This window comes from Ahaetulla prasina, chromosome 7 (genome assembly GCF_028640845.1).
Source record: "Ahaetulla prasina isolate Xishuangbanna chromosome 7, ASM2864084v1, whole genome shotgun sequence".
Classification (NCBI taxonomy): domain Eukaryota; kingdom Metazoa; phylum Chordata; class Lepidosauria; order Squamata; family Colubridae; genus Ahaetulla; species Ahaetulla prasina.
This window is the reverse complement of record NC_080545.1, coordinates 28,244,082-28,263,604: the sequence shown is the minus strand read 5'-3', so window position 1 is coordinate 28,263,604 and position 19,523 is coordinate 28,244,082. Positions and strand designations below refer to the sequence as shown.

General features: G+C 36.4%; 1 protein-coding gene across 8 annotated transcripts in view; it reads right to left on the bottom strand.

Moving 5' to 3' along the window:
- CADPS2 (calcium dependent secretion activator 2) overlaps positions 1-19,523 on the bottom strand; it is a 374,092-nt gene that overhangs the window by 135,104 nt on the left and 219,465 nt on the right. For all 8 annotated transcript variants that reach the window (XM_058189611.1, XM_058189606.1, XM_058189612.1 and 5 more), the window contains 4 exons: positions 19,055-19,163; positions 17,930-18,130; positions 13,083-13,219; positions 9,413-9,600 (listed from right to left, as the gene is read on the bottom strand). In XM_058189611.1, coding sequence (XP_058045594.1) covers positions 9,413-9,600; positions 13,083-13,219; positions 17,930-18,130; positions 19,055-19,163 — 635 coding nt within the window. The remainder of the gene's footprint in view (positions 1-9,412; positions 9,601-13,082; positions 13,220-17,929; positions 18,131-19,054; positions 19,164-19,523) is intronic.

Here is a 19,523-nt window from a genome sequence, read left to right as displayed (position 1 = left end):
AGCGTCCGGCAGGAGATAAGAGGGGCCCGGCTGCGGCGGAGGGAGCGAGCAAGGCACAACACTCCGTCACTCACTCACTCGCCTCAACCATGTGGCCCCTGCAGCCCAGCCCAGTTGCCTGCCTTCGCTCTGGCCTCCCACCCAGCCCATCTCCCTGCCGAGCCTTTCTTTGCCATTCTCCGCTGCCTCCCATGCGGTCCATCTCCCTGCCTGCCTGGTGAGCCTTTCTTTGCCTCTTTGCTGGCATGAACGGCCTGCAGCCGCAGCCTCTTTGCCAGCCCAAACCGAGGCGGCAGTGGCTTCAGGCTGTTTGCACCAGCGAAGAGGCGGTGATGGCTGCCTGAGCTGCCCCTGAGTTGGCCACACCCACTCAGTCACATGACCCCCACAGCCACGCCCACCCAATCATTAGGAAGAACTGGTTGTTAAATTAGTTGAAACCCACCATTGGATATTTTGTAATGACAATTCATGTTACCATGCTCAGTTTCTTCATAAGAAATCCACATTCGTTGCTAGAGAAAAAATACTTTCCTTTGCACTGGTATTTTCTTTTCCACCCAATCAAGTATCTCAGATTTTCAGCCCAACCAAGAATCTGAGAGCTGCACATTCTGACCTCCTTCCTTGCCCACCCCTGGAAGAAATAATTTAAAAAACAATAAAAAATAAAATTATAACATTGGTGGCCACAGGGTGATTTCATTCCTATACGGGTTTTCCCCTTTATTATCTCTTTGAAGAACGTTCAATATATCAGCTTCTGCCAAAGAGAAGTAGTAAGATACCATCTAGGGGGTGGGGGGGGGAGGCTTCTTTGTCAATTCAGCTTGCCTCTCAGCAGGGGGAAAAAGTCACTTTGCACTTCATGTATTTCCCACCAACATCATTTCAGAAAGAGATGGACAAAATGGGAAGTCGCAGCATGAAAACCAGATATAAAATGAGACGAAGAAGAAAACAATAGTTCTTTGCTGTATTTTCTAACTTCACTTAACCCCTGCTCTTACTGATACACCTATACTGTATTTAAGTAATTGTGGTAATTTTGAACTCAGCATTTATCTGATTATTCCACTGTGTATATTTATATATTTGATAATAATAGTCACATTAATTCCTTAATTTCTAAACATTACTATATTTGGATCGTTATATAGGCCGACAATTAAATAAGGGAAACAAGTTAGCTCAGAAGGGCAAGCTTATTTACTAAGTTGCTAATCATGATTTTGGAGATAGATGAAAAAGATGCTTGATTGTAACAAGTAATCTACAAGTTATAACTATGGCCAATTAATTTAGTATGACGCTTTCATTACAACTTCAGTGAACCCCATCTGACTGATAAAATGTATTTATAGAAGAACACAAAAGGAAGAGAAAAGGGGGGATACAAAAATACAGAAAAAGATGGCTGTGAATTGTTTCAACTGGATCCCCAGTGTCTATGGGGAGGACAAACTGTCTAAATAACAAAATATATATCATAATTCAAACTCTGCCTTTTATACTTATATTGGGTCATCCTACACAAACAAGGGGTAAGATTCCATCATAACAGAATAGAACAGAACAACAAAGTTGTAAGGGACTTTGGAGGTCTTCTAGTTCAGTGGTCACCAACTGGTGGTCTATGGACCACAGGTAGTCCGCAAGAAAATTTTGGTGGTCTGCAGAAAAATTATTTGCATTTTTTATATTGCACTAAATCAGGGATCCTCAAACTACAGCCCCTGGGACAGATACATGAAATGAACGTTTGTGTTGCTGCAGAGAATCTCCTGCTTAGGGGTCTTTTTGTGTGGGTTGGAGGGGGGCAGAAATTCCAACAGGGTCTGCTTCGGCCTCCTGGTGCAGGGCTTTGGGAGAAGGCTGGAAGGAAGTGCCCTGATGGTGAAGAGCTGGAGAACCTTGTTCCAGTGTGACTGCATTATAGCCTGGAACTGGCTGACCACCTCAGCCTCCTGAGCCTCTAGGTGCCTGTACCTAGCCTTGCACTCCTGCAGGTCTTTCCTCTGCTTGGAAAGCCTATGCTCATAGTCCTCAGTGAGGTGCTTCTACTGAGCCTCCTTCTCAGTCAGATCCAATGTGAACTGAGCTGTTTGGCCAAATCTTTTTCGTGATGGCTGCTTAGCTCCAACAACTGCTTCCTATTGGGGCTCTAAGGAGCCTGGGCGGTGAGGTGTGGCTGGGAGGGAAGGGGCAAGTAGAAGCTGGCGAGATGCCCCGCAATGTGAGTGACATCAAGTTGGCTATGCCCACCCAGTCACATGACCACCTAGCCATGCCCACCAAACCAGTCATTAAGCAGAATTATATTAGTGGTCCGTGGGATTTAAAATTATGAATTTAGTGGTCCCTGAGATCCGAATGGTTGGTTCTAGTCCAACCCTCTGGAGGAAACCATATACCTTTTCAGATAAGTGATTGTCCAGTCTCTTCTTAAAAATCTCCAATGTTGGCTTTCTGTTGATATTTGTGGCTAATGCATTTTAACTGAGAAGAAGGTTTTTGCAGCTTTTCTGACATGGCATAAATGTAAGGATGCAATCTTCAGGCAATACCTTTTGTGAAACATTGAGTTAAAATAATAATTTGGGCCCTAAATTCTAAGCTTGCTTCATTTATTTACTTCAATGTAGTCAGTGCTATTTTTGATTGCTGTTCCTTATAGACTTCTTGGATGAGAAGCGAAACAATCTTCAAAGAAAAACCAGAAAGTCCAGTTGCCTCTTGAAAAAGCATTTTTGGGATAACCATGATCTGAATGACTGAGAATCTCCACAGACATTTATAGACTCTACTTTCAACTAAATTATTGTATTTGCTGTTTCAAATAAATAATGGGTTTGCTTTTTTATTTCGATCTATAAATTTCCTCTGGTCAGATTATTTGACCACTCTGGTACTTCTTTCTAGGCCTCTTCAAATTTTTAAGTGAACATGCTTTACTCATGAGTGAAAGATTTTATTGGAACCGCTTCAGATTTTCTGGGTGTAAATGAAGAGTCTGGAAAATATTTCCATCAGGATAGCCTCAAAAAAACAACAGCACAACTTTTGTGGTCAGACCTTGAAATATGCACACAAAATGAAGCACTCAATGAATCTGCAAAGGTCTATTTTTATTAGCTGTCTAACATTTAGGCTATAAGCTCCATAGCAGCATCCTGTGAGTAGATAATAAGAGTAACTTGTTTTACGGAATAGAAAAGTAACTTGCACTACTATGTACTGTGCTTTCCGAAAGGTTTTTGCCAGGCTAGTAATAAAGTGATGATGGCCCTATTAACAACAGAATACACTGCTCATCTCATACACCCAAACCATTTAATCACTGGGCCATAAAAACCCTTTGTCTTGACATTGTCATCTTTCTCCTTGAGAGCCTGACTTAGAAAATTAAGAAGTACAATCACATACAGCAGCCTAGAACTTTGACCTATCATACATTGTCTGTAAAATTCTTTCCCCTCCCTCTATATTATTGTAAATGAATGAGTGGATGTTATTATCTGTATGTGTACAATCCTGAATGAGTGCTTCTATTTGTGTCCTTGACTTACCTTTCTTTTCTCCCCTTTTCTTCATATTTCTTTTTCTCTATTTCAGTATCTTCATACCAGCCAGACCCCTTATTTACAACAGTATTCTATTCTTTCATTTCTGTAACACTCGTAATGCTGCACAAATACAGTGGTTTGAATAGAAGGAATACATACAGAATGCTCACCATCCTGGAAGAAATATGCTTGGAGATTTCTATGGTGCTGCACCATTGTCCTTCACTTAACAGATAAAAGAAATTGTTCTACCTTCCTTTTCAATTCTTGAAAACAAGTCTGGGCAATTATCAGTTATTCTGTATTGAATGTTAACTATCAACATTTTCAAAATAAAGCAACATAAAAGACTAGCAAAGTAATTGCATAGAATCAGACTTCCATGCAGAAGTTTCTCTGACTCTACTGGATTGTTTAGGAGTAGACATGAAAAGAATGCTAAAAGCCTTGAAATCTTGATTAAAAAATTAAATAAAAGCTATTATTAATTCACCAAATAAAACGAATTTTAGGAAAGGATTGTATCTCTGTAAAGGCTTTAGTGTAAATTCTTAAGGAATATATTTCAAGTGGCCCCATGTGTACTTGATACTAAGGAAGAAGGATAGTCTGATTACAGGTACCAGCACTCTGGAATAATATTATTATTTATCCCACTTTCTTTATATATTTTGCGCAGGTGCTGCCAAAACGCTGTTGGTCCGCCAGCAGGGGCTGTCCTGGAGCAAGAGGGCGTGGCCCATCGAGCAGCCGAGCCGGAAAGGTTAATCACGAAGGCCACCTTAGCCCGGTCGTCTGGGAAATCCTCTGGCCGCATAGCCATGTAGAGCTGGCACTGTCCCAAGAAGGTCGGGAACATCTCAGGCTGCCCAGAAAACTTATCCGGCACGGTTATCGGGCACTTGCGACGAGGAGGAGGAGTGGGAGGATGGGGGGGGGCTGCAGGCACATTCCCGGCAGCAAGTTGGCCTGCCAAGTGAGCCACTTGCTGCTGGAGCTGTTGATTAGCTGCTTGTAGCTGCTGTAACTGCTGTTGTACCTGCTGCTGGTCCATCTTTGGTGGAAGATGTTTTAGTCGGGGTCTTGGACAAAATGTTCTGTTTCCCTTCCCCCAATACTCCCAGCAAAGAGTCAGTCAGAGGCCTCCTTTTCTGATTTATTTACATATATATAAATGTCCTGGCCACGTCTACCCACGGGCCTGCCAAGTTTCTGGAGATAACAAGGAAATTACAGATAAGGCCAGAATTACTCACGAATATATTCTTCCCTCCGTTGATACAGATTGCCCGCCCAAATTCATTACTTTGTCCAAGACAAAAAACCAGGAAGTCCCGCCTCCTATTTATAGTCTCTGCAGATGTCACTGCATGACAATTATGACTTGGCTTTGTCCCAACTCTTCCGCTGCTGCGCCGATCACGCCTCGTAACCTTGCATCACTCCAAAACTGTTCTTGGGGCGTTGCCAAATCAGAAGGAGGCTCCATGGAATCAGGCTTTGCCGGCCCCTCCTCCTCCCTTTGAGTGGGTGCCAGGGAGGGAAAGGGCTCAAGAGAAGCAGGGCTGGCCAGGTCTTCTCCCTCACTTTCTGAATCATCCGAGTCCAGGAGTCCGGGTCCAGGAACCTGGGTCACAACACCTACTTTCTGGAACGAACTTCCCCCCAGTTTACGCCAATTGTCTGACCTTCGGACCTTTCGCCGGGAACTGAAAACTTATTTATTTATCCAAGCGGGACTGGCCTGATTTTTTAAACGCTAAATTTTTAAATTTTTAAATTTTAAATTTTAATTGTATGTTATTGGGTATTTTATATGGTCAATTGGACGGTTTTAATTTTGGCCTTTATGGAATAAGTTTTTTTAATTGTTATTTTAGTGTGTATATAAATTGTTTTAATGCAGGCTGTACACCGCCCTGAGTCCTTCGGGAGAAGGGCGGTATAAAAGTTTAATTAAATAAATAATAAATAAATAATGCCAGGTTTAAATGCAAGGGCCCAATCAGCCCAGTTCAGTTTTCTCTGAGCTGCCAAGAGCTATACCAGAAAGCAATTAATGCTGCCTCCAAAGATGCCAGCCACAGCTGCTGGTGAAAATTAGACCATGTCCCTTTTGCCTGAAAGCTCATTCACTGCTCCATCAAAGCACTGCTTATGAAGAAAGATCCTTTTACAAATATATAGGAGGTACCTAGAATTCCTAGGCCTCTCACTTTGCTAAGGGCTTGAAATAGTAAAAGGTAAAGGTAAAGGTTCCCCTCGCACATATGTGATAGTCGTTCCCGATTCTAGTTAAAATAGTACCAGAATATAATTATCAAATTTTAATGAGTCACTGAGGCAGATAAAAGGGAAGGATTCCCGTAATGGTTACTTAAAATGATTCACAAATGCATAAACTTCCTCTGGGGTTTAATTTCCTATTTAACTTTATTTTAGAAATGGCTTTTAATTTCTTACTAAATAAATGTTGTTGAAAGATGTAGAAGAAAACCACAATGCAGTCACAAAATAATACCCTTAGGACACAAAGGATATGTATATATCAATGATTTCCAAACTGGTAGCCTTGGCTTAATTACATAAACTTTAGGATTTCTTAAGATTTCATATTTTGTCCTTGTTTTTTGGTATCTCTATGAATTTGTGGGAAAAGTAATCTGAGAGTTTTGGCTAATATCAATATGTAGCTAATAATCTACCTCTCATTTACATCTCTTAATTTAAAAAAAAGGAATCTAAGCAGGTCTATGACAGATGAGGAGAAATGAATTGAAGGAGAATCCAGGTAAGATTAGAATTGATGTAGAATGGGAACATATGTGATTTTTAATGGAGGTATGTACCATTTACTTTGGATTGGAATACACTTTCTTCTAAAGAAGCAGGTATACTGTTAGGAATTCTCCTGGACATATTTTTATTATGGAGCTTTAATTAATATATATGCCCCAAAGTGGTTTTTACATACTTTAGCTTGCTCAAAGTGTTTTATAAATTTTAGCTTACTTATAAACACATCCTTGCCTCTATAGCCACAATGAACTGCTTAAATCCTGCCTTAATTATTATACTATACTTCTACTTAGTGCTTTTCTTAAAAAAAAACCCAAAAAACTTTCTGGAGCTACAACTAAGAAGGAATTTAGGAGTCAGAACTATATTTCAAAATCACATGAAGCTTATTTTGCACCAGCTGAATTGGATGCTTATTTGTTTGGGACTACATTATCTAAAACATGGACATACAAATCTACATTTCTACTAAACTGTAATGCCATGAGATTGATGGTTAATAAATAAATAATTAATTAATTAATAAGGGGCGTGCATAAACACACCAGTGTGCCTACCGTCCCTGTCCTAATGTTTTCTTTTATTTGCATCCTTTTCATGTATTTATAATTATGTTTACACTTGTATCTGTCATAAAATACATGCTTGACGAAAATAAAATAAAATGATTGTGGCTCTGGTGGTTCCACATCTCTGGCATCCTCTCTCGTAATGAAGTGAATATGGTACCACTCCAGTAACCTTTAGGATGACTTTTTTTTGTTCTGGACCACTTCTGATTTCACCATCCTTCTTTTCTGACTATGTTCCTCTGTTTGTAACACTTTCACTTTAATTTAATTTAATTTAATTACATACGAATATTGTTTTTACAGCTTGGTTATATACCTTTGTCGGGTTTAGTTCCTGAAAAGGAAGCTATGTATCTATTTAGCCGGTTTAGCTCACGCTGGTAAAGCCTGTTATTAAGAACACAGTAGCCTGCAATTACTGCAGGTTCGAGCCCGGCCCAAGGTTGACTCAGCCTTCCATCCTTTATAAGGTAGGTAAAATGAGGACCCAGATTGTTGGGGGGGCAATAAGTTGACTTTGTAAAAAATATACAAAATAGAATGAGACTATTGCCTTATACACTGTAAGCCGCCCTGAGTCTTCGGAGAAGGGCGGGGTATAAATGTAAACAAAAAAAAATGAAACTATGCTCTTGGTAAAAAAAATGGTAGTAGATTTTTTTTCAGCATCTCATAATATTGAAAAGTTATTCTAATGTTTAGCAAGAAAGATGTGAGCACTGCAATGATTTCTAGAAGCTATAAGTACTGTGAGCACATATGGTGGAAGATCAAAGGATGGAGGAAAGTTCAAGAAAAAGGGAGGGCCCAATGGACTAACCTGAAAGCCTGTGTGGATTAATTCTAACCCTTCGTTATTGGCTAGTTTTTGGAGTGGAGTGGTACAACTTTCCATGGTAACATTCTATCAATCAATATTCATATTCTGTACATACATGCAAAATATTCATAAATAAATATATTTTATGGTTCTTTTGCTATTTAATACAAAGCCTTCAGTCTAGCAATGTTAAACAAAATTTTTATAATCTTGAAATCTTTCACCCTTATATATATATGTATGTGTGTGTGTGTTTAAGGATCTATATTCACCCAAATATGATGTAATATATGAATCACACGCATAATGGAGTTTAGTTATTTATTCAGTTGAAATGACTGCTCATTCACCAAAGTCTATGCTGAATTTGCTTATTTTCTGTCCCTCAAATTAAGATTTTTTTTGCCAGACAAAATTTACTTAGAAAAACAAAATTTGCTTTAACAGAAGAATCCATCCTCTTCTAATTACTATGATCTAAAAGTTGTAAAGGAGTCTTAGAGGTGAGAAGGAAACATAGGACAAGCAGAGGCAATGAAACCAGGAATCACTATTGGAATATCTATAAGGAAAATCCCAATTCCATCCTGAAACACAATAATTTATTGACAATGTATTTACTACACTATGCATTAATATTTTCCATAGAAAATTTTTGCATAAAAATTTACTTTCTAGCTAAAGTAAATTTTCTTACCTCACTTTTAAAATTGCAGCCAAAGCTAGTACTTAAAATAAATCATTGGACTCCATGATGGATCTAGGGAACTTATCATGATCATCATTGCTAAACTTGGACAGAGTTTTAAGGCCTGAGTCTAAGTAAGAAGGATAAAAAGTACAGCCTAACAAAGATTTTTAAAAATATTTTATTTCTTTGTTTCTTTGGTCACGTTATATCCAATCTTGCATTTAGGAGGTCAAAGCGATGCTCTCCTCTTGGTTTAAACAGCAAATTGGGGCTATAAGCTTCCTAAAGGCTTATGTTATTCATTTCATTTTTCTATTTCCTCTGCAAATAAACTGTACATATCTTGACTTGAGTCAACCTAAGTTGTCCATATCTTGACTTGGCTTGACTAAGCCATAGTTTAATACTCAAATTTCAGAAGTCCTATCTATATAGTTGGTCTACAATGCTTTCTAAATCACATGCTATTAGATTAAACAGTTTCTCTTGTAGCAATAATGTTGCTTCTATCTTTACATTAGAATGTAGTGTTCAGCAGCAGCATCCATCTCATACTTTAAACATGCATATCTTGCTTTCTATTTCATGCTTTCCATTCCCCAGCCTTTCTGTGTGTCTCTAGCCATCAGGCACTTGAGGACAATGGGATTTGTAGCCTGACATATCTGGAGGGTACCAGGTTGGTGAAGGTTTCTCTATACCCAATGGATAAAATAAAAAATAGCCTTCAAATAGAGGACCTTTGAAATGCTGGTCTATTTTAAACAAGAGCCCTCATTTATATAGAAAAGCATTTTATCACACTCCAGAACCAACAGCAATATTTTGTATGAATTTAACCCTTATACACATTCATTTCTTGGCTCTGTTCTAAGTGGGAGAAGTGAAATCTAAATACATTGCTTGTTTCTCATTTATCACACAGACTAATGACTTTTTGCAGCATGCTTGCATATTAAAATACCTGTTGCCGTGAACATGAGAAGCACAAAAGGCAAAGCTGTAATGGAGCAAGGTTGGGTCAATGACAGCACCATTTTCTGAATGTTCCATCAATTCATTCAGATAGCAGAGATGGCGGTGACAGCCTCTTACTCCATAACGAGCACAATATTCATCTAATACGAAGACTTGGCCGGGGCTAAACCAGCCCTGCAAAAGATAGGGAGAGAAAAAGCTCTTTAATGAACATAGGCTGTTCTTTTTTCCCCTCTTCAAACAAGCTTCTCAGTGCATTATATAAACCTTTTGAACTATTATATTTTTAATAAGCTCCATTCCATTTCTTTGGTCAATAAATTACGAGGGGCTAAACTCAAGCAATCATTAGCTCAACAACTGAAAATGTCAGAAGTAATTATTTTTTTCACAATAGTTCACCAAAACTATTTCACACTGTACACCAAAATGTCTAAAATGGTATCTCAGATACAACAGACTACTTTTTTTTATGTGAAGGAGGTTTTCAGGAGAGGGTATTATATGAAAAAAAATCTGTAAAGGAGTAATAAGAAGTATTAAGTTTAAAAGATGTAAGTTCTGGAAGAGTAGGGGAAAAAGGATACACATAGAATAGAATAGAAATAGTTGCAATTAGTTTTGCCTCGAGCAAAAGTCAGCTTTTCATACTTTTTATTCTAAGGTTAAAAAATGATCACTGGACAATATTCCAGGATATCATCTAGAAGTCTGTGTTGACATCTAGACTCCATATCTTACAATAGATGTAGCTGAATCAACTGAAACATATTTCTTTAGCTTAGAGCAGTCAAGCATTTACCCCTAGGAGGGTCAGCACAGAAATTGTAAAATACAGCTGCTCAGAAACGCAGACAATAAAGGAGGATTGATGCTTCAGGAAAGTAACAACAACAAAAACCAACATCTTAGCTCTCTGAGGCCTGGACTCCTATGATATCTTAAACATGAATAAAAATATGGCACAATATTTCATCTGACCAAGATCAGTAATAGGGACAATCATAGCATTTAACAGATTTAAGATGCCAGACAACCAGATCCAAATTTGTAAAAATCTGTGCAACATAAATCTGCTTATATTTACACAAAATTCAATCTTGCTATAAAAAAATTAAATTAAAGATGTCTTTTCTTTTCTTAGTCAATTTAGTTGACTTAGTTCTTTGTCAAAGCATTTAAGAAAATATAAAGAATAATTTTCTTGGTTTTGAGAGAATCATGATTCAGAAAAGGGCTAAACTGGGGATTTTCAATAGCAGACTTCTATTGACAGACCTGAAAAGTAATGGTTTCTTGGCTAAAGAAGCCAAGATTACTCTTCCTGTAATTATTAAAGCAGCATATGGTTTATAGAGCCATTCGTGTGAATAATAAGCATGAGTGGGTTATTGCAATAATCAGCCATTTCAATATTTTGCTTTTTGAGAGCAACAGGAATGGGGCCTCAATAGGAAGGTGTCTTATAGCAAGTCAAGCCCTTGGTCTGCTTCATCTAGAATTGCTAGCTTTGATTGGCAGCCCAGGGTTTTGATGACACATTCTCATTTCTCTCTGAAATTGCTTGAGACTGAATGCAGGAAATGCTACATCTGAATGTAGCATTCTACACTGTATGTACAGAATGTAGGACTCTATCACTAGAATATCCATTTTGTCTTATGAGTCTTAATTTATATCTCCCCCCATCCCAAATTAGTAGCTCTGCTGGCACAACAGAAAATTGAGCTTTTAGTTGGATAATATTATGATAATCATGTACTGTTTTATACTTGCTTGTAAATTTTCCACTCTTTATCAGGGAATTGAGGAAAGATACTTCAGCAAAGCTTATGATTTTAATCAGTTTGTGTTTAAATCTACTTCTTGCACATTAGGCTTCTTTTCTTGTGCAAAGAAATAATGCACGTAGCTACTTTCATTCAATTTATCAAGATGCAAGAGACTCTTTTTTAAAAAGTTATTTTCAGCTTATGCAGATTGAAAAGAAAGAAATTAAAATATTCTTTCAAAATGCATGTTAAGAGAAAAAATTCTACTACAAATTAGCTGATGTCTCTCTAGGTTTCCATGGGTGCCAAATTTCCAACTATCTACACTGATGAAAAAATGATGGGGGGGAGGTTGTCACAAAAATAACCTTCTCCACACCCACACCATATTTAGCTTCAAATGTTACTAATAAAGAGAAGAGCTACCATCAACGGCAAAGCATATGCATTACTATGCCAGAGTAACCTTGTTATCTGAAGTAGCATTGAAAAAGGTACAGGTACCTATCTGAAAGATTGGGGAGTTACCATAAATAGATATACAATAAATTAGGTAAAATGATGATCTTAATCAATATAAAGCCGTCTCTAATAGTCTACATTTCCCTAGTTCTTTCCTGCTGTAGCAAATAAGCCTATCCCCCCTCTACCTTGGTATACACACCACACTTCACATTTAGTGCATCACGGGGAGGGAGTCAAGAGAGTATGCTTTTATATATACCGGTATATGTCATTACTGAGCCCATAATGGAATGGACAATGTTCTATATGTACCAATTCATCTTTTTTAAAAAATATCAAGTGCTAGGTCCGTCAAGCATTTCTCAACATATATAATAAAGCTACTTTTCTTTAAAACTCTATTTATGGAATAGCAAACCTACATTTGTTGTTTTATAATGCTTTGCCCTTATCCTTGTGTGATTAGTAATTTATAAATTAAAAGAAAACTATCATTACAAGAGATATTATGGCATGCCTAAATCAGAGAATTAACACTCAGTTTAATGGATCAGATTTCATAGCACATTATGTTTTTCAAGATACCAGCTTCTGCTTTTTTCATGAAAGCTATTATTTTTGTTGCACAATTCTTTTATTTTTATTTTTATATATAAAAACTTTTACCAGGGTATAATCTTATATTTTGTTCTGTGATAGTAATAAAATATGTTACAGCTATAAACAAAAGGAATCAGCAGCCAAACTGAAGAATTTCATATCAGTTTTTACATTTTTTCCTCATACTCTTCTCAATTATCCACCTTCAAGATTGCAACATCACTCTTTAAATGTTCTGTGTGCTCATTTGAAAGTGAAAAAAAAATAAAGAAAGAAAGAAAAGAAATTACAGATTACCTCTAGAATGGTAAGTAATTCATTCAGGATTTAAGCTTACAAAGCTAACCTTGACTCAGCTGAATACAAGTGCAATAAATCTTTCTCCTCCTGTGGTTTTGGTTCTATTCATTTCTTTTCTCTTCCCAGTCCATAAAGGAGGAGAGAATTACCAGATAGATGACATAATGCTTGACATCTGGCAAGCTGGATTTGTACCTTAAAATGCCTGTACAGGTGTTAGCAAATCCTACCACAGAGGGTTCTATATTTATTAAAGCCTTCTGCTTTTATTCAGCCCTCCCTAGAGGAGCTGATAAACCATAGTTCAGAGTCAGTTTGAATCTCTTCTCTTTTCCATTGAGTGGCACAGCAGTAGCCTGCAAATGTATAATTTTCAAATTTGAAGCCAATCGATTGACATGCTTTATACTAACCTCACGCATAGTTATTAAATGTGTCTAGAAGAAAAGACCACTTTGCAGTAACTATTTCTCAGTTTTTCTTTTCTGTCACTTCTTTTATTCCAGCCCTTTTACTCACCAAACAAGAATAGGAATCATTCAGTTGGTGATCCAAGGTCTGTCTCTGTAGTACTCTAAAGAGTGCCGCATGGTCAAATGTGCAAGGATTAGCAGAAATAAACTCATCCATGTCATGTTTCTGTGCATGATCTGCATCTGATTGTAGAAAGGTAAAAATAATACTTTGATATAGATTATTTTACTTTAAAACTGACTTAAAATGTATTTGGAGAACAACTTTAATTAGAACCTGTCTTCTTTTCCAAGTCTCACCAGTTCTTTAAAAATACTGCCACAAGTAGAATCTAAGCAAGTGACAATGATATAACAATTCATGAACAAACAAAGCAAAAAAAAAGCACAAACAAACAAACACACACCTAGGTATGTATATATACACACACATACACATAGATTATATATAAAGAGATACACATATTCTTGTATATTTATATGCTTTAAAATTCTCATACATATAGATAACAAAATATTAATAGAGAGATATTTTCAATATTGTTTTCATACATTGCCCACTGCAAAGCTTTCTCTGTAACAATGTTCTAAAGTTTTAGAAAGTTTTGCCAATACTAACTATGAGATGCCTGTTTTAACAAGCTACTAAGAGTACAAAAGTTTGGTTTATTTAAAAAAACCCAACATGACTTTGCTTACAGGCATGAAGAAGACACTCATCTCAGAGGAAAGCAGCAATGGAAGATAGCTGGAAGCCCATTTCCTAAACATCAAACTAGAGCAGAAATGAACACATAGCCCCACACAGGGTCATTTCCAGTCTTTTGCTTTTTATATGCAGCTTTTAAAGAAACAAATATAAAGTAGTAATGGCAAAGAGCTCTTTCAGCCTTCCAGTACAAGAGTAATGAAACTGGAAACAATATTTCTTTGTGTAAATTATATATAACATGCCATTTTAAATGGCACCTCAATCAAATATCTGAATTTATTGTTGTTCAGAGATTGCATCTTTCAACGCCTTTGAACCCCGCGGGTTTATCAAAAGACACAATCTAGTGATTCTTTCGTTAATGGTATGTTTTGTCAAAATCCTCAATGCAAGTTGCTATAAAGTATGGACAGAAAAAGCCTTACCATTGCCAAAAGGACTAGTTATGCATTAGCACATTAGCTCTTTTTGATTTCGTACACAATATTGGAAGTGAACAGGCCACTATCAACTAAAAAATTGACTTGACCCTTACAATAAGGTCTTTGCTCTTCTTTGTTCTTTTAATTTCAAATATAGAGGTTTTTAATGTTTGTTACCAGAAAAGATGTATTCTCAATATATTCTTGAAAACTGTGCTACAAACCTAAAATTTCTATAAAAAAGGAGACAAAAGTTTATTGATTAAACCCAATTCTAGAGTTAGGTTCATAATAAGACTCCATATTGATCTGTGGGTATGATGCTAACATAATCAGTCACATTTAGAAATTTAGCCCCAGATCATATTGATCCATGTCAAGTCCAACTTTCAGATGCATTTGCAGATGGAAGAATTATTTAATTCAAACTGAAGGATCTACAGCATCATATCCTGAAAAGATGCAGAAACTAATTCATATCACTTGACTCTGCATTGTCAAAGCAAGAGTCACATTCATGTGACAGATTTAACAAGGTACATATAGCAAATAAACTGTGTGATAACACATTGATAGTTTATGCTATGAGATTATCATCTACAGATAATAGGAGCAAATTTTTACAGTTTTTTTGAAATAATACTTCCCCCACTCAGGTCCTAAGATTTATTCATGTATGTAATTAAATGACTATTTAATAACCAAGTATAAAAAATATAAATTTTAGATATAGCTATAAGGCCTAAGATTCTCCTGAAGTAGAAAGAGATTTGAATTAGTCTTTACTAGATTGACTTTTTTTAACCAAAAAAAAAAAATATGTAGCATATATAGCAGTGTGCTACTAATTTTATATATGTAAAACATTTCTGATTAGCAAAGGATATGGGAAAAATCGTTACGGTTATGGCTTACTGTAATCATCTGATGTTACAGAAAAGGAAAAGCAAGACAATGGTGTGTTTTTTCCTATCCTTATCATGCACATAAATTAGATCCAGATAATTTAAAATAATTGCACCCTTGATATTTCATATTATCATTCTTTATCTCTTAAAAAGATGAAATGCAAATTAGTTTATGTATGTTCATTCACTTTTTTGAAAACAATAGATTAGAGCTGGAAGAGACCTTGGAGGTCTTCTAGTCCAGCCCCCTGCTCAAGCAGGAGAACCTATACCATTTCAGACAAGTGACTGTCCAGTCTCTTCTTAAAAACCTCCAGTGATGGAGTGCCCATGATTTCTGAAGGCAAGCTGTTCCACTGGTTAACGGTCCTCACTGTTAGGAAGTTTCTCCTTAATTCCAGGTTGCTTCTCTTTTTGATTAGTTTCCAACAAGTCTACTTACTATATAGTGCTAGACCATTCAAACCTTATTTGGTAGCATAGACCCTTGAACTTATAGTGGAGTTATATCAACATAAATTGATGCCACATTGCTGCACTACCCTGTGATAATTGATCTTGAGCTTCATTTGGATAAATACTGAACAGTCTGCTATTCCTAACAAGAGCAGAAAGAATCCTATCCAAACTTAGGTTTTTTTTAAGGAGATACTGTTCAGTTAAAATTGTAAAAGTAAATCAGGAAATTGTGAAATAGAGATGGGAAATGGTTTATAAAATGTTATTGTTATTTTCCTTAGCTGTCTTCATATAATGCAAACAGAAAAATAGCTACTAGAATATTTTATTAAAACAGAGGACTCGTCTTTGCTGCATTTCTGCCATTAGAATAAATCAGCAAGGGCTGGCTATTTTGATGATCCCCCATCTATACCATGTTCAATCAAGAGACAGTTACAGAAAGTACAATGGAAAGGGAATTTGATAAAACAGAAAATTATCCTGTAGCTATTGTCAAGCAACTAGACATAGATGGGATGCAGCAAGACGACAAGGAAAATGATAGTAACCCTTAGGTTGATACCTGCCAAGCAGGACCACATATTTTATTGTCACATTTTATACTTAAGGAATGCATGTCTCTTCTTAGCCTTAGGAGAAAGCAGCCAATATTTCTTTATGGAAAGTTTGGAGAATTGAACAGGCATGCCATTCCAAAGGCTGCCTCTAATTTTTGACTTTCAAAAATAGGTATCATTTGTGTGAGGAAGTCAATCAACATAAATGTGAGTGGCATCATCTTTCAAAGTACTGTCTCATATAAATGTTAAAGTATTGCTAAACACAAAGTAAGCCAAAAGCATAAAAGGATGGCACAAATACAGGAAAATGTATTATTTTCAAATTACAATAGAAAGAGGTATTATTAAATAGGAATTAGTGCTAACGTAATTGAAATGGCACTATATGCTTACTTTCTGGCTATTTCTTTCAGCCAAAAGGGTTGTGAGTCATTGTTTCTATTATATTATCAGCTATAGTTTATTTTTTTTACAGCCGCATGAGCCACTTCAATTGCCATGAAATTGATAAAAATCATATAATCAATAAAAGAACTACTAGAAATAGTCCTATGAAACTGGCAGTAATGATGAAACCATCAGTAGTAGTGAAAATTAACCCATTCTCCTGAACAAGAGGCAATTACAGCAAACCAACTTTTCTTGCTTGATGGAACAACCAGGTTTTAATCAGCTTTTAAAAGCCCAAAGGATCCAGTTGCAGATCAGGTGGCGTGCTATTTCAGAGGACAGAAGCACCCATAAGCCAAGTGGCAATTAATGCTGCTCTTTGAATCAAGGTGTTACATCCATTAGTATTTGAGCTGCAGGATTCTGGACCAGGTGCATTTTCAATAGCAGTCCCATGTGAAGCTCATTGCAATAGTTCAGTCAAGAGGTAACTAAAGTATGAGTAACAGTAATTAATGCCAGCTAGGAAAATAACAATTGCTGCATTAGATGGAGCTGAGTCTATTTGCTATAGAATTTTGAAGGACCACCAAAATTGCACTAAACTAAATCTGCTACGGTAGGGAAGTGCAGCTTCGTTTAGAATTAATGGAGGAATATCATCAGAAGTAGCTGGGTCTCAAATCCACTACCTCTTGCTGGAATTAAACCTTAACTCTTCTTCCCTATACAAACTTAAATGGTGTTAGGCTTCTAGACAGCACTTTGACAGCATCAATAATTTGGTCAAGGGCCAAGATATATAGCTGGGCATAATTGGCGTACTGATGCAGCCTGAACCATTTTCTCCCCAACCTTTCCCCAAAAGGGATAGCTGAAGACTTCAGTAGTGAAGACAGTACATTAGAATTCCCTTCTGGTCTTTTAGAGTCCAACTTTCCACCCTGTCTTTAGAATCCAGCTTCACTAGCATGGCTTCACATCTAGTTAACTGCAGTAAAATATCCTTTGATGTCAATTACCCCGCTATCTCCTCTTCCCTGAGTTTACAGCTTCAAATTCCTGGCCAGAAAGAGAATTGAAAAATTTCCTCCAATGAGAATTTATGAAGGGATGTAATCTTGTGCTTTTCTTGTTCAATATTATTTCATCAAAAGAACGATGCAGCTGAATCATGAATACCCGATTGAAGCTCTTTGTTATAAAATCAGGGCAAACTCTGCAAGAAAAATAATCTCTAAAAATTGTTTCCATGAGAATCTGTACTGAATTCTAATGATATCAATTACATATTTTAAAAAGTAACACAACAGCAATAATAAGCTACAAGTCAGGTTTTTAAATGGTTATTAATAATATAAATTTTCAAGAACAGTCAAGTTAAATGCTGATTAATTATACAATTGAAATCCCATAAATTAAAAACAATGTAACCTTACTCTGTGATAAATCTGTGTGAGTATTGCTTCCTTTTGGGTTCATCTTCTGTACTTGACCTACAGGAACTGGCTTGTAAGATTGACCAGTAGCTCTGTACATTGCTTGGACCCAAAGGATCCGATCTTGTTCATCATCACTGGCAAATATCACTATGTCACCTTCTTTGACAGCATTGAAGAACATCTGACCACCTTGCAGGCCTGCAATTTAGAAGAACTCAGGATTCAGTCAAGTTAACTGACATGAAATTAAGTTTTCTCTTTTCCCTACCTCTTTAACTAATAACTGGATTTATAGTCTACCTTTCAATCTAAAAAGAGAACTTCAAGTGATTAAATTAATAAAAACATAATTAAAGGCACAGTTAAAATGTAAAAAAAAAAAAAGAACAAAATTTATGTTCTTCTGCAAGAGATTTCCCAGGTCCAGTGATTGGGTTGAGGAGAAACAAACTCATGCTCACCTCAAACCTCAGTGACAAGAGAAAATTCTATGTTGAAGACATTTCTAGTTACGGCTTTACCTTTGTGTTAGATATGTAGACAAATAATCAGAATGACTCTTTGATCTTTGTATGTATATTACTGGATTGTGCTCCCACTTAAATAAATTATCTAGTTAACCAACTTTTCTTGAAACTTTCTGTCCCTAAGCACTTTTCTGTACTAATTAACAGGTTGGGTGAGTTCTTGCTAAAGAAAGCAAAAAAGAAAAAAATCTATGATGGCCATTATACATAATTGATTACTTGGTAGCAGTACCATTTACATAGATGCATCTAGTTTGTATTTGATGTCGTTTCAGGAGGAAGAGCAGTATAAAATCAGAATCAAAACCTCATCCCCATCTTTAAAGGAAATATTTCTTTTCAATTAATATCAGTTCATGATATCAATGTCTTTAATAGCATTAAAATAATGTATAGCCTGGCAATTCAGATCTGTAATGAGATGGATATGTTTCTGATATGATAGAATATGATATAAAAATGTAACCTGGCCTAAAACAGTCCTTCTCTCTCTTCCTATCAACCAACTTACTTGATAGGATTTTATGAAAAGATAAAACAAACCTCTTTCTTAATTTCTCTGCAATCAGACATTTGAACTCATTTTGCAGAATACCTGGATGGGGTGATGTATAATCCACAGTGTATCCTTCAAGTTGCATTAACTCCTGAGGCTCTGATTTTTTCTCTCTGTAGCTGCACATGGCAAATGTATATTGGCTAACCTAGGTGAAAGATAAAGAGAAGCTCTGAATTAGCTATACTTCACTATATCATGTTATATTGACATTCAGCTCTTGGTTCAGTGGGACATGGGCAATAAACTAGCTGCTAACAATGGGAACTATAAATAACCTCCCATGTGGTTTAGAACAAATATGTCAACTGTACATTTACAACTTGAAATTCACAACAACTGCTTTACAAAATAGTAAATACTATTATTCTGTTGTTAAAGTGTTCAGTTTTGGCGATAGTTCTGGTCTTTTTAAAGTCAATATCGTGTCCTGTGGCTTTAAGGTGTTGGACCAGGGAAGAAGTTGGTTCCTCTTTTTTGACTGAGTTCTTGTGTTCTTCAATGCGTG